This window comes from Rana temporaria, chromosome 10 (assembly GCF_905171775.1).
Source record: "Rana temporaria chromosome 10, aRanTem1.1, whole genome shotgun sequence".
NCBI classification, from domain to species: Eukaryota; Metazoa; Chordata; class Amphibia; order Anura; family Ranidae; genus Rana; species Rana temporaria.
Window position 1 is genome coordinate 144,841,609 of NC_053498.1, and position 16,560 is coordinate 144,858,168.

At 47.4% G+C, this 16,560-nt stretch overlaps 1 protein-coding gene across 9 annotated transcripts in view; it reads right to left on the reverse strand.

Moving 5' to 3' along the window:
* CAMTA1 (calmodulin binding transcription activator 1) overlaps positions 1–16,560 on the reverse strand; it is a 1,702,014-nt gene that overhangs the window by 65,652 nt on the left and 1,619,802 nt on the right. For all 9 annotated transcript variants that reach the window (XM_040326489.1, XM_040326487.1, XM_040326491.1 and 6 more), the window contains 4 exons: positions 13,197–13,339; positions 11,588–11,784; positions 7,544–7,622; positions 4,561–4,876 (listed from right to left, as the gene is read on the reverse strand). In XM_040326489.1, the coding sequence (XP_040182423.1) occupies positions 4,561–4,876; positions 7,544–7,622; positions 11,588–11,784; positions 13,197–13,339 (735 nt within the window). The remainder of the gene's footprint in view (positions 1–4,560; positions 4,877–7,543; positions 7,623–11,587; positions 11,785–13,196; positions 13,340–16,560) is intronic.

Sequence of the window (16,560 nt, forward strand, 5' to 3'; positions counted from 1 at the left end):
TTTTTTTTTTCTTTTTTCAGGCTAAGAACATTTTCAACAAGTGCAGAAAATACCTCTTCATCTTCATCTAGAAATGCAAACACTGCCTGTCCAAAGTAGGTTGACTGGTCTGGTCTCTGTATCTGAATTTGCACCGCAAAATTTGTTTATTGATTGTGGAATTTTGATCTATGGTCTATCTATCTACACTATACCACCAAAAGTATTGGGACACCTGCCTTTCCACGTACATTAATTTTAATGGCATCCCAGTCTTAGTCCGTAGGGTTCAATATTGAGTTGGCCCTGCCCTTTACAGCTATACCAACTTCAATTTTTCTGGGAAGGCCGTCCACAAGGTTTGACCAAAGGTCTTTGATCATTCCGCCTGAAGCGCATTTGTGAGGTCAGGTACTGATGTTGAACAAGAAGATCTGTTTCACAGTCTCCGCACTAATTCATCACAATGGTGTTCTATTGGGTTGAGGTCAGGATTCTGTACAGGCCGGTCAAGTTTCTCCATCCCAAACTCGCTCATCCATGTCTTTATGGACCTTGCTTTGTGCACTGGTGGGCAGTCATGTTGGGACAGGAAGGGGCCGTCCCCAAACTGTTCCCACAAATTTGGGAGCATGAAATTGTCTAAAATGTCTTGGTATGCTGACGCCTTAAGAGTTCCCTTCACTGGATCTAAGGGGCAACCCCTTAAAAACAACCCCACACCATAAACCCCCCTCCACCAAATGATTTGGACCAGTGAACAAAGCAAGGACCATAAAGAAATGGACAAGCGAGTTTGGGGTGGAGGAGCTTCCTGACCTCAACCCGATACAATACCTTTGAGATTAGAGTGGAGATTGCAAGCCAGACCTTCTTGTCCAACCTGACAAATGCGCTTCTGGAAGAACGGTCAAACCTTCCCATAGACACACTCCTAAACCTTGTGGACGGCCTTCCCAGAATAGTTGACACTGTTATAGCTGCAAAGGGCGAGGCCAACTCACTATTGAATACTACGGACTAAAGCCTCGTACACACGCACGGTGAGAACCAGCAAGAAAACTGCTGGCAGAGCTTTCTTGCCGAGTAAACCGAGCGTGTGTATGAGGCTTTCAGGTTTCTCATCGGGAAATCTGGCCAGAATCTCGACGAGAAAAATAGAGATCCTGCGCTCTATTTTCTCATCGGGATTCTTGTCGGCCTGTTTTCCAACGAGAAACCCGAGAGTCTGTATACTTACCTGTCGCCGTGGAAACCCGCGCATGCTCGAAATGACTTTGACGCATGAGCGGTAGCTTCCACGGCATAGGTAGGGTGAAGCAAGATGGCGGCGACGGCATCGAATGTAACGAGCGCATGCTCGTCGTACGTGATGACGTCACCGCGTTCTTGCCTTTCAAGAGAACCGCGGTTCTCTTGAAAGGTCTGTGTGAACACTTGGGTGGCAAGAGAGTCTTGCCAAGAATCTCGTTGGGAAAAACTACGTTTTTTTCCTGACGAGATTCTTGCCCGTGTGCACATGGCCTAAGACTGGGATGCCATTAAAGTTCATGTGTGTGTAAAGGCAGGTGTCCCAATACTTTTGGTAATATAGTGTATCTATCTAGTTATCACAGGAGGGTCATATCAGGACACATCAATCACCATAAGCTGTTACACAGTTATTCTGTAGACTGGAATACACAGACAAGTGAATTGCTATGCGGCAATTAAAGTTGGAAGATAAGCTGTTTTTTTCCAAGATAATAGCTTTATAATTCTTCATTTACATTATCCCATCACCCATACAAACAATGTAGCAAACCACTAGAAGCTATGGAAAGTGTTCTACTGACCACATAAGAGAAGCCTTGAATTTTTGTATTCCAGGTCCCCTTAGCTACTGCAGAGAAAGACATCTCTACATTCCCTGCTTTGGGTAACCCTTGCACTAGTATACAACCTTTGGTCCCTCCACACATGCCAGTGTGCTGGGTGTAATCCTCGACTCTGACCTCTCCTTCAGCCTCCACATTCAATCACTGGCTAAATCTTGCCGCCTTAACCTTCGTAACATCCAGGGCTCAAGTCCTGCGGGAACGAGTGGGAACGGAGTTCCTGCACTTTTTTCACAACAGGAACGCAGTTCCCTTTGAAGGACTAGAGCAGCCGAGCCGCCCGAGCCAATCCTTCACTAAGCAGCGATGCCCAGCTCGAGTCACTGTCAGGGGCAGGCGAACCTTAGTAATCCTTTATGTTACTGGCCGCTTCCTGTATATGGATTCATCAGGTAGTGTATTCCGTCACTTCCTCGATGCCGCAATGTCTCCTGGGAGCTTTTGTCATTGTTCCCAGGAGACATTGCGGAGGTCTGCCGCGAGTTATCACGGGATTTAGAAAGAACTTGCGGTTTAGTAATTATGCATATGAGTGTATCATTTTTTTTTTGGGTGGGGAAGTGGATCTTCGGTGGGAGTTCCCACACTTTTTTCCCCAGGACTTGACCCCTGGCAACATCTCCAGAATTCGACCCTTCCTGACGAATGACACCACAAAGCAACTTATTCACTCCTTGATTATTTCCCGCCTTGACAACTGCAACTCTCTCCTTAATGGTCGACCCTTACACAGGCTCCTCCCCCTTCAGTCAATTATGAATTCTGCTGCCAGACTAACACACCTCACTAACCAATCTGTGACTGCTGCTCCTCTCTGCCAATCCCTTCACTGGCTTTCCCTACCCCACCGTGTAAAATTCAAAATGCTAACCATAACATACAAGGCCACCCACAAAAACGCCCCCCATCTACATTACCAAACTCATCTGCAGATATCGCCCAAATCATCCTCTCCGTTCCTCCCAGGACCTCCTGCTCTCTAGCTCCCTTGTTGCCTCCTCCCATGCTCATCTTCAGGACTTCTCCAGAGCCTCTCCGATCCTCTGGAACTCCCTGCCCCGGTATGTTCGATCAGCTCCTAACCTCTCCACCTTTAGGAGATCTCTGAAAACTCATTTATTCAGGGAAGCCTATCCCACACCCACCTAATGACTGTCCCCGAGCCACCCCCATCAAATAATTTTCTGCAGCTATTACCTTTTGTACCACCACCCTATCCCTTTAGAATGTAAGCTTTACGAGCCGGGCCCTCCTGTACCTTCTGTATTGAACTGCACTGTAATTGTGTTGTCCCCCTATACATTGTAAAGAGCTGCTGAAGTAAAAATTGCAATACTATACACACTATTGTAACCTATATAGCTATTGCATATATGTATCAATTGTATATCCCTATAATTTCTAGACTATCGAGAGTATGCTAGGCCTAATGATATTAAGTTAGCTATGAAGACAGACACATATGCTAGTAAACAATATCTTATTTATTTCCCAAGAAAATAGGAATATCACACACTAACAGCAGATATCTATAGAGCCTATAACAACAATAAAACAGTACATATACTTAACACATCCTCCAGGTAGAATCCTTGTTGGCTGAGCTCAGATGTTAAAAGAGGGCTCTCTATTTTAAACAGTCCTATTTAAAGAACCTCAGTTGTAACTCATTCAAATTCCCTCCATTGCCAGCCCCATTTGCATTTGGACCAATCAGAGTGTTTACAGGACAATCCTCCTCAATAGATTATATTACTGACTGTCCTGCCATACTTGGCCTCTGGGGGCAGTATTGCCCATATCATCTCCAATAGCTTGCTGGCCTTTGATCATTGCCATTACTTATTTTGGCAGTTACACCTCTCTTTGAAGCTTGTTTGCGGAGGGGCTAATCAAGGAATCTCGCAGACAGATTGGAGCCGCTAGTATCATGTAAAGTTAGAGGCTTAATTGGCTACATTCCAACCGGGGGGGGGGGGGTCCTGAGGGGCATCCTGTCCTTTAGGAAACTGCAAGCATCAGCCTGGCTGTCCGTTGGGAATGAAAACAGATATGTAGAAAATCCAGAAATGATATTAATTCATGTTGCTTTCCAACAGCTGTGTAAACTGTTGGCGCTATATAAATCGTGTATAATAATAATAATAATAATAATAATAAATAATAATACTAGTAGCTCCTTGAATTAAATTGAGGTCCATCTTGGAAAGATACGCTACTAGCCCACCAGCTTGTAGAAAGCACGTTCTGAGGAGTTCCCATTCTGTGTGATCTAATCTGGAACAACTCTGCAGTGGTTGTCAAGGTTGGCCAAGTCTTTTCCATCACAGCTTCAGGCCAGGCAATCCCAAACTGGAGGAATGGTTTATGATGACTTCCATACTCCTACCTTCCCTCCCTAATGACTTTTTGTAGGATTCAAGTTGGCCTGACTTTACAGAGTTGCCGTAGATCTGGCCTGGTTAAAAACCAAAAAGGCTAACATCACCTTCTCCAGTCTGAGATGCTACAATTCACAGAAATTGCAACCTAAATTAGGTTATTTTGGTCCCTAACAGCTGTTCTAATTCCCTGGAAGCTGCATTGTTGCAGGAGGAAAAATCGTCATCCATAACCGCCAAGGTTAAGTTATCTACTCATCCAAATAAGAGAAAGTCAGGGGTGTTATTTAAACAAAATCACTTGTAAGTTATGGGATTTTTACCTGTGTTGGTATTTGATATAACTGTGACTCCCTTCTGAGCCTCTTGAGCATTGATTGCATCGCTCTGCCACTGGCTTAGCCAGCTATCTGCATTGGCATCCGGTCCCGGAGAGCACTGAACCCGGGGGTTGTGCCCCATCTGGGATTGCTCCTCCCTCTGAAGTTGTTCCAGACATTCCGCCAGCTTCACATGTCCCCTGGAACGTGCGATAGATAGAGGGAGCCGACCGAGAGAGTCAGGAATGGAGATAGCTCGCCGATCCCATTTATACAGCACTACGGCAGCGTCGGTGTGACCCAAAGCGCAAGCCCACATCTGCAAAGAGAAAAGAATGATTATGGTGCAGGTTCCGAGGTGTTCCAAAAATTAGTTTGTGCCAGTTTGGGCCAAGTTCAATGAAAAATGTATATTTTATACAAGGCAGAATATTTTCATGCCATGTCATGCATAAACAGTCATAAACAAAGGCTTTAACTACAGAGAGTGGAAAGCGGGGAAATGCTCCTTGACCCATGAGACCAGGAGGCCCATCTATGATTGCCTGTTCCTTTTTGACCCACAGTGTGCTCGGATTATCAATGAGATCATCTGGCCTGCATAACCAACTGCATTCTCTATACACCTGTAGCACCCTCTACCATAGTTAGGTGCTAGAAGTGTAGTGTTTTTGTATGTTCTGTCAGTGCAGGTAAATTTAAGCAGGCCTGTGCTGCATGCTAGGCCTGTTTGTTTTTGATCTGGGGGCAGGAAGTGGTTAGTGTAGCAGTAGCTGCTTCCAGTGAGAATGTTCTGGAAGAGGGGCAGGGCTGAGAGTTGGAGTGGCATGGAGTACGTGTGAGGAGCTCTGACCAATCCCCAACTAGGATTGGCAGGGGGCAGGCCTCCTACATATACTCATGGTCAGCCTGCCGGGGGTGGAGTTGTCGGCTGGGTGAACTGAAGGATGGAGTGCTAGACTGTCGTACAGGACGAACACCCCCATCTGGGGGGGGGGGGGGTGGATCCGGCAGAGGAGCTCGGGAGCTTGTCCTTACATGGTCATGGAGAGGTGTACTGGAACAGGAGTTGGAGAGACAGTCGGTCCGCACGTCCGGGTGAATCCTTCAGGAAGGATCTAGGGCAGGATTCCTTTTGCTGATCGGTGCCCCTCATTCCCATCTCAAAAATTGGAAGGTATGGCATTCCGGGACACTGTATTGTGCCAGAATGAAGGTGCCCGGGACCCAGGACAGAACTGCAAAATGCGGGACTGTCCTGGGCAACCCAGGACACCTGGCCACCCTATACCCTCTTTGTCTCTATGGTCTACTCTTCTAAGCAGCAGAGGTCCTATATTAGGGCACGCTGCAGTATCTTACTCTCCTAAGAACTTGGCCTGGACCAAAGATGTCTGAGGCCTTTGGAGATATAGATCAGCTACCCTCTATGCCGCTATGGTGTACTCTTCCAAGAGACAGGGATCTTATGTTAGGGCACATTGCAGAACGGAACTCTCCTAAGGACTCGGCCTGGACCAAGGATGTGTGAGGCCTTTGGAAATATACAGTGGCTTTCCTCTATGAATCTATGGTCTACTCTTCTTAGAAGTAGGGATCCTATGATGGGGCTAGGGTGACCACATTTCCAAACTGCCATTCAGTGACAACCCCCCCTTCCCAAAAATCAGCTTGTGCTGTAACGAATCGACCAGCGGGTGCGCGCTCTACCCAGAAGCACTAATCGCGCCCCCAAAAAAGGCCGCCACATCGCCACTTTACTCACTGACGGTACTTGTCCTGGCCAGCCAAGACCCATTTTACCTTGTCCCAATGCTGGCTCTACATTGCCCTGCAATGATTAGACACAAGGGATTTATGATTTATTCCAATCAAAAGCAGGGGGTGGGGATTGTGCCTCTCCAGACTTTCCCAGCCAGGGCAAGTACTGTGAGTAAAGCGGCCTTTTTTGGGGGCATCAGATCGGCCGGGGGGGGGGGGGGGGTGGCTGTGTCAGTTTAATTCTGGGACACTCTATTGTCCTGGAATGAAGGGACCTGGGACCCCACGACTAGGGTGACCACATTTCCAAACGGCCATTCAGGGACCCCCTCCCCAAAAATCAGCTTGTGCTGTAATGAATCACAGCACAGCTGGGGCGGCGGATGCTGACAGCATATGTCCTGACTGGCCAAGACCCGTTTTACCTTGTTCCAACGCTGGCTTTACACTGGCCTGCTGTGATTAGACACAAGAGGTGGGATTTATGATTTCTCCAATCACAAGAAGAGTGTGGGATTGTGCCTCTCCAGACATTCCCGGCCAGGACAAGTGCTGTCAGTGAGTAAAGCAGCTATGTGGTGGCCTTTTTTGGGGCAACAGATAGGGGGGGGGGAGCTGTGTCAGCTTCATTCCGGGACACCATATTGTCCTGGAATGAAGGTGCCCGGGACCTGGGACAGACCTGCAAAATGCGGGACTGTCCCGGGACACGTGGTCACCCTACCCGGGAAAGACCTGCAAAATGTGGGACTGTCCCGGGCAATTTGGTACATGTGGTCACCCTAGTTGGGGCCCAATGCGTAACATTGCTCTCCTATGGACTTGACCTGGACCACGGATGTGCGAGGCCTTTGGAAGTACACAGCAGCTTTCCTTCATGCCTTCGGGCCGAAACAAGTGAATTGTAAAGAGTAATGTGTGTAAAGAACTGCTGGAGGAGAAATCAGTGTCCAACGCTATTTCCCACCAAATGACTCTTTAGTCAATGCTGGGACAGGTGTCCCTGGCAGGTGAGAAGACATTATCCTGCTGGTGTGGTGCTTGGTATAGTGGCTTGGCCTCTGGCCATGACAGGTGCTAACTATCACAGGAGCAATACTATCATGCTAACATAAAAAAAAAATATATATTAAACTGACAGCATGGCGTTCCCCCAGCAAGTGTGCAGAAGATGATGCAGTGGATGCAGGATTTTGCATGCAAGGCGCTGAGCTCTCAGTCTTACCAGAGGAGTACATGAAAAATGATCAACATTTAAAGGATCCACCTCTAATTCCAGGTCAATGCTGTCGAGATGCTTTGTCCTAAAAAAAACAAAAAAAAAACCAGGAAGTTTTATCACATAGATACATACTGTATAGAGCACAGCGGCACCTGTCCATTGGTTCAATGTCCACATACGAATTAGGGAAGAGCTAGAACCTCTGTAAGGTTTTTTATTATTTGTGTAGCCATTGGGAACATTTTCCTTCGCTTCCTTTGTGGTCATCAAAACAGGAAGTGAGCAAAATCCCTCTAGCGAGGTGCACAATCAGTGATAAAATATGCTTTGAAGTAGAGCGGGTAAGGGTGAGAACATCTCTGTATTGCTGGCCCTATTTAATCGCTTGCCGACCAGCCGCACGACGATATGCGTCGACACAATGGCACAGCTGGGCAAATGGGCGTACAGGTACGTCCCCTTTAAGATGCGGCATTGTGGGCGCATGCCCGCTGCAAGCTCCGCGAGTCAGACCGCCGTTCCTGTGGACTCGATGTCCGCAGCGATACCTGCGTTCGTCTCACGGAGAGGAAGAACGGGGAAATTCTGATGTAAACCAGCATTTCTCCATTCTTCCTAGTGACAGGACACTGATCACAGCTCCCTGTAATCTGGAGCGGTGATCAGTGTCGTGTCACACGTAGCCACACCCCCTACAGTTAGAACACATCCCTAGGACACACTTAACCCCTTCAGCGCCCCCTACTGGTTAACCCCTTCACTGCCAGTGTCATTTTTACAGTAATCAGTGCATTTTTATAGCACTGATCGCTGTATCAATGACAAGGGTCCCAAAATGGCATCAAAAGTGTCCAATGTGTCCGCCATAATGTCGCAGTCATGATAAAAATCGCTGATCGCCGCCATTACTAGTAAAAAAAATGATTAATAAAAATGCCATACAACTATCCCCTATTTTGTAGACACTATAACTTTTGCGCAAATCAATCAATAAAAGCTTATTGCGATTTTTTTTTTTTTACCAAAAATAGGTAGAAGAATACGTATCGGCCTAAACTGAGGAAAAAAAATGTTTTTTATATATATTTTTGGGGGATATTTATTATAGCAAAAAGTTTAAAATATTGCTTTTTTTTCAAAATTGTCGCTCGATTTTTGTGTATAGTGCAAAAAAATAAAACCGCAGAGGTGATCAAATACCACCAAAAGAAAGCTCTATTTGTGGGAAAAAAAGGACGCCAATTTTGTTTGGGAGCCACGTCGCACGACCACGCAATTGTCAGTTAAAGCGATGCAGTGCGGAATCGCAAAAAGTGCTCTGGTCTTTGGCCAGCCAAATGGTCCGGGGCTTAAAGTGGAGGTTCACACAAAAATGGAACCTCCGCTTTTCGGAACCCTCCCCTCCTCTGGGGTCACATTTGGCACCTTTCAGGGGGGAGAGTGGTGCAAATACCTGTATATATATAATACCCGCGGGGGTCACGCCACTTCCCGTCCTCCCCGCTGTCTTCTGGGAAACACACAGGTCCCAGGAGACAGCGGGGACCAGTGAGGACGCGCAGCGCGACTTGCGCATGCGCAGTAGGGTACCGGAAAGTGACGCCACAGCGCTTCACTTCCTGATTCCCTCACCGAGGATGGCAGCGGGGGCAGCTGAGAGCTGAGCGATTGATCGGCTTTGGATGCTGACATCACGGGCGCCCTGGACAGGCAAGTGTCCATTTATTAAAAGTCAGCAGCTACAGTATTTGTCGCTGCTGGCTTTTAATATTTTTTTTTTAGGCGGACCTACACTTTAAGTGGTTAAGAGATCTTCTTAAATCATTTGTGGTCACCAGGACAGCAAGTGAGGTTAAATCTCCCCAACTGATGTACAGACAGTGATAAAAACCTGGGGGCAGATTCACATACAATTGGACAGGCGCAGCGTATCAGAGATACGCTACGCCGCCGTATCTTACCTGGCTTAAATTCGAATCCAGGAAGAATTTGCGCCGTAAGTTACGGCGGCGTAGTGTTTTTCTGGCGGCGTATTTGAAATTGGGCGGGTTAGGGGCAGGTTTCATTTAAATTAAGCACGTCCCCGCCCTGAATGAAATGCGAATGCGTTGTTCCTAAATTTCCCGGCGTGCATTGCGCTAAATGACGCAACAACGTCATTTTTTTAACTTAGACGTGACTTACGTCCATCACTTTTTACGGACTTACGCAAAAAAAAAACAATTCAAATTTTGACGCGGGAACGACGGCCATACTTTAACATGGCAAGTCTATCTATACGCCACAAAATAGCAGCTTTAACTATACGCCGGAAAAAGCCGACTACAGACGACGTAAGAGAATGCGACGACCGTGCGTACGTTCGTGGATCGTCAGAAAAAGCTCATTTGCATACCCGACGCGGAAAACGACGCGAACTCCACCCAGCGGACGCCGAAGTATTGCATCTGCGATCCGAAGGCGTACGAAGCCGCACGCCTGTCGGATCTTACCCAGATGCCGTCGTATCTTGTTTTGAGGATTCAAACTAAAGATACAACGCGGGAAATTTGAAAGTACGCCGGCGTATCAGTAGATACGCCGGCGTACTTGCTCTGTGAATCTGCCCCCTGGGATCTTCTCACTCTTCCCAAATTCTTTCAAACAACCAAAAGAAACCTTTGTCTGGAGTTGGGCTTTAACATCAGGAGTGGCACACGGCCAGAATCCGCGGACGTCTTTTTTTTTTTCCGTAGGGCTCGCTGATTCTTTAATAATATCCAGAGCCGCATATTAAAAATGTAGGAGCCCAATAGAAGAGAATCAGAATAACAAATATTTTCCCCGCAAGGGTTTCATAAGAGCAGCGGAGGCTAAAATATCGGTAATGGACCTCCGGACAGATGTTGTATTTCCCTGGGGAAGGAAAGATAGCGAGGAACCGTGGACAGAAAGGAATATTGAATCTAATTATAGGATCTCATTTTACTGACATCGGGCAGTTATGAAAAAAGAAGAAGAGCCGGGGGGTTATGAATTGTGTTCCGTATGTAGAAACAATTAACCAGGTAATATCGTTGGAACTTTTAGACGGTGCCGCATGGGGATCCCGCATCTGATTCTAATAAGATGGAAACAAAGTATCATATTGGTTTCTCCAGGGTACCGTCCATAGTTTTCATAATTAAATAGACAATGCAAGGTCTGCATCTGTAAGATTAGATGTCCAGCGCATCCCCTCCCCTTTACATACTGTAGTTTTCAGGGGCGTAGATAAGTGGGGGGGTCAGGGGGGTTTAAATACTGCAGGACCAATGTAACCATGTAAAACTTTCTATACCAAAACTTCAGCTGTCACTTGAGGGCAGGGCTGGACTGGGACAAAAATTTGGCCCTGGACTTCATCCAGACTGGCCCACTTTGACGGGTCTCTCCTATGGCGGCCGGACAACTCCCGCACCCCCCCCTCCCGGCCACCCAAGCCCCCTCTCCCCCCTTCACTAGCCACTAGCCGTTCTACTGGTTCTACTGGTTGGTACTGGTACTCTTATAGGCAGTACCAGTGGAGAAGCTAGACATTATTTCACCCAGGGCAAAGAATCAGTTCGGTGCCCCCCCCTTATGGGACAAGTTTAGGAAGAAGTGAGAAACCAGGCCATAGCTGTTAAGTCAGCTGTCTGTCCCCTCCCCCATGCTCCTCTGGTCCTCCCCCTGATTCTCTGTTCCCCCAGGTGAGCGCTGTGGGGAGGGAGAGGAGGTGAGCTCTGCAAGGAGGGAGAGACAGAGGAGCGGAGGGGGGCTGCAGTCCGCTGTCACTGAAGCCGGCCCACTGAGCCATCGGCCCACCAGGAAACTCCCTGTAGTCCCAATGGCCATTCCATCCCTGCTTGAGGGAAAATCCCATTTTAGGCAGGTGTCCCTATTGGAAGATTTCCCCTCTTCTGCTCCTTTTTAAGTGACAACTGTAAATGTTTGTATGCCCCATAATTTTCTGTCCTTGTGACAACCCAGACACGGATCTTTCTGTGCATTCCCTTCTCTGTCTCCCCGAGGCTCTGTGCTCCTTACCTCCATTTGATAAGGGTCTGGATGAGGGTGGCGTAGCCTTGTGCAGCAGCGAGGTGGAGCAGCGTCATTCCTCGAAAGGTCTTGGAATGGATCAGGTGCTTGGATTTTGCCCAGCATGCTTTGCTCATCATCTTTTCACACACCACCACTACCCGACTCTCAAAGCAGCTTCCCATGGATCCTGCACCGGTGGCACACTGCGGAGAGACAACATTTACAGCCATGATGGCATATGCAGGGAGTGCGCAAGAACAAGCTCCTCCTAGACCTATGGGCTGGAAGGCTGATTGCCTTGTTTGGAGGAAAGCACAACGCGCCATAAAAGTCATCCTGTATGTAGAACCAAAGCCCATTGGTAGTAACACACGGCTTCTACAGATTGTGGACAGCAAACTAGCTGGTAATTACAGTGTTGTACCATAAACCAGTGGTCTTTGGTGCTCTGCTCCTGATACAAGGCACCATTCCTCCCACTGACAGCAATGATGGGGCACCATTCCTCTTACTAATACCATTGATGGGGCACCATTCCTCTTACTGACACCAATGATGGGGCACCATTCATCCCACTGACACCAATGATGGGGCACCATTCCTCCCACTGACACCAATGATGGGGCACTATTCCTCCCACTGACACCAATGATGAGGTAGCATTACTTCCACTGACACTAATGATGAGGCACCATTGCTCCCACTGACACCAAAGATGGGGCACCATTACTCCCACTGACACCAATGATGAGGTAGCATTACTCCCACTGACATCAACAGAGGGAATATTAATTCCACTGGCATCAATGAAAGGGCATAATTCTGCCCACTGATATAATCAAACAGCACCATTCCTCCAATATCATTAATGGAGTACCAATATTCCCACTAATACAAATGATGGGGCACTGTTCCCCCTGACACCAATTATGGGGCACCATTTTTTCCACTGACACCAAAGATGGGGCACTACTCTTCCCAATGATACCAACAATGGGCCCCTTTTCCTCCCACTGACAACCAATGATGGGGGACTTTTCTTCCCACTGATACCAATGATGGGGTACTATTCCTCCCAATGATACCAACAATGGGCCACTATTCCTCCCACTGATACCAATGATGGGGCACAATTCCTCCCACTGTCACCAATAATGGGCATACTATTCCTCCCACTGACACCAGTGATGGGGCGCTATTCCTTCCACTGATAACAATGATGGGGACACTATTCCTCTCACTGACACCAATTATGGGGCACTTTCCCCCCTCTAAAACTAATGATGGGGCACTATTCCTTCCACTGACAAATCTAGCTGATGGGTCGTTCCCCTGTAGGCATGTTGTCTACAGACCCAGATCTGATCATATTGTGAGACACGTCTTATGTCTATGGACATTTTTACTCCTAAGACTGGTCATACACCTATAGATTATCTGCAGATTTTCTGTGGTCAGATGGAAAAAGTGGAACAGATTCCTCCATCTATGCCGAACTGTGCGGATGGAAGAATCTCCCACTTTTTCCATCTAACCACAGAAAATCTGCAGATAATCTATAGGTGTATGGCCAGCTTTGGTACATTTTTTAATTTATACCCTCGACAACACTTACTTGTGCTTGGCTGCCCCCACTGTTGGCTCCGCCTCCATTGCCTCCCCCCACGCTTTGTTTGTGTTGTTGGGATCCGGTCATCTCCGCCATTCTCCTCTCCATCTGCTCCAACCGTTCCAGGATCGACATTCTAAACTGGTTGTCTGGACAGAGGAAGAAAACACGATGCGATCAGCGGCCTGTGAGATCGTTACATCGGCTTGATACATTTCTAGATACATTTCTTGATACATTTCTAGATACATTTCTTAATACATTTCTTGATACATTTCTTGATACATTTCTAGATACATTTCTTGATACATTTCTTGATACATTTCTAGATACATTTTTAGATAAATTTCTTGATACATTTCTAGATACATTTCTTGATACATTTCTAGATACATTTCTAGATACATTTCTTGATACATTTCTTGATACATTTAGAACTCAATCACATGGATCTCACTAAAAGCGCTCCCAAAAAACAGAAGAAAGGGTCCACTATAATGACGTTTCCAGTTTTGGGTGGGCTGACCACTTATCTGTATCTGGGTCAGGAAATGATCAAACGTTTATCTTTTTTTTTTTTTTGGTGCCCCCGTGTCACTTCACCACCTTTACATGTTACTGCAAAATACACTATATTGTCAAAAGTATTGGGACACCTGCCTTTACACACACATGAACTTTAATGGCAGGCAAGTCTTAAAGCGAAAGTTCCGCCAATTTATTAATTTTTTAAAGCCAGCAGCTGTTGTATTTGACTTTTAAAATATGGACACTTACCTATCCAGCGCGCCAGCGATGTCGGCACTCGAGGCCGAGCATTTGTTCATCCATCGGCTGCCCCCGCCGCCATCCTCGGTGAGGGAATCAGGAAGTGAAGCGTGAAAAAGTTGTGTGGCGGTCCTTTAGCGGTTAACTTGCACTGGGTTGTGCGACGTTGTGCCCATATAAAATTTACTTTTTTTCCCACAAACAGAGCTTTCTTTTGGCGGTTTTTATTTTTTGCACTATAAAAATAAAACTAACAATTTTGAAAAAAAACAACAGTGGGCCAGATTCAGAGAGAACTTACGCCGACGTATCTGTTGATACGCCGCGTAAGTTCTAGGATGCGCCGTCGTATCTATGCGCCGTATTCACAGTACAAGATACGCCTGAATTTTGGCTTCCTATGACCGACGTAAGTCTCCTACGCCGTCGTATCTTGGGTGTATTTTTACGCTGGCCGCTAGGGGCGCTTCTGTTGATTTACGCATCGAATATGTAAATGACCTAGATACGCCGATTCACGAACGTACCTGCGCCCGTCGCAGTAAGCTACGCAGTTTACGTAAGGCGTACATCCGGCGTAAGTTTACCCCTCATAAAGCAGGGGTAAGTCATGTTAAGGTATGGGCGCGGGAACAGCGTCGTATTTTACGTAGTTTACGTAAGTCGTACGTGAATGAGGCTGGGCGTAAGTTAGGTTCACGTCGTACGCATTGAGCCGTCGTATCTTAGGGAGTATATGCAACGTGATTCTGAGCATGCGCCGTTCGTTCTGCCATTCATTTACATGGGGTCACGGTTAATTTCAATACATCACGCCCACTACCTGCCTACTTTGAATTAGGCGGGCTTACGCCGGCCCATTTACGTTACGCTGGCGTAAATATGGGAGCGAGTGCTTTGTGAATACTCAGCTTGCCTCTCAATGTTACGTCGACGTAACGCATACGAATTTCAGTAAATATAATTTCAGTAAATATTAGGGGTTAATTCACACCACATTGGTGCGTCTGAGTGCGTGTATTTTTTGTGTGTTCCTGCGCGGTGCGTTTTCAGGAAGCCAATCAATGGGTTGTATGGGATCATGCAAAAATTACAGCAGGACCTATTTTTTTAAATTGCGTCGAAACTAAACTGCATGGTAAGAATGCATGGCGACCCCTGCACAGATACAGACGGCAGCGCGCTTCTGTGCGGAGTGGAAAAGAATTTGCTTTCGAGCGTGCTCCTTCACCGCATTTGGCGTAAACCGGCCATAAAGTAGATGTCAGTCCTAATCGGATGTAGTATAAAAAAACAATTGCCATTTTTTCCCATAAAAATACAAATACAAATAATTTTTCTTCTTTTATGTTTACATCTCAGCGTTACGGTTCTCCTTCAGCCTCTGTCAGACACTTCTTGGCAGTTGTTCCAGTGTCGGCTGCACCACATTGCTTTGGACTGGTTCATGCCTGTGCAATGTGTTGGGTTTACTAAAACGGAGAGTGCAAAATCTGGTGTAGCTGTGCATGGGAGCCAATCAGTTTCAGTTTTATTTTCAAAGCTCAATTGAACAAGCTGAAAGTTAGAAGCTGATTGGCTCCCATGCACAGAGTGCACCAGTTTTAGTGAATCAAACCAAGTGAATGGTGTTGATTTAAGGCTCCACTCATAAATAGGCATTTTGAATCGCGGGCGATTTTCCCCCCGTGATTTCGAAACCACCGCTAAAATGGCAAATCGCACCTCAGGGTGTTCAGGTGCCATTAATTTCAACGGCACCTAAAAACGTGGTGCAATTCTGCCGCGACTGTTGCAATTGGTCGTGCAAAAATTGTGGCAGAATATCACCACCCTGGTGCGGTCTGAGCGAGAGGTGGGCGCCCCTGGTGGGGTCTGAGCGAGAGGTGGGCATCCCTGGTGGGGTCTGAGTGGGAGGCAAGCGCCCCTCGTGGGGTCTGAGCGAGAGGTGGGTGTCCCTGCTGGGGTCGGTCTGAGCGACAGGTGGGCGTCCCTGGTGGGGTCTGAGCGAGAGATGCAAATCCCTGGTGAGTCTGAGTGAGAGGTGAGCGCCCCTGGTGGAGTCCGAGCAAGAGGTGAGAGTCCCTGATGGGGTCTGAGCAAGAGGTGAGTGCCCCTGGTGGGGTCTGAGCGAGAGTCCCTGGTGGAGTCTGAGCGAGAGGTGAGTGTCCCTGGTGGGGTCTGAGCGAGAGGTGAGTGTCCCTGGTGGGGTCTGAGCAAGTGGTGGGTGTCCCTGGTGGAGTCTGAATGAGAGGTGAGTGTCCCTGGTGGGGTCTGAATGAGAGGTGAGTGTCCCTGGTGGGGTCTGAGTGAGAGGTGGGTGTCCCTGGTGGAGTCTGAATGAGAGGTGCGCGTCCCTGGTGGAGTCTGAATGAGAGGTGTTTGTCTCTGGTGGAGTCTGAATGAGAGGTGTTTGTCCCTGGTGGGGTCTGAATGAGAGGTGCGTGTCTCTGGTGGAGTCTGAATGAGAGGTGTTTGTCTCTGGTGGAGTCTGAATGAGAGGTGTTTGTCCCTGGTGGAGTCTGAATGAGAGGTGAGTGTCCCTGGTGGAGTCTGAATAAGAGGTGCGTGTCCCTGGTGGAGTCTGAATGAGAGGTGTTTG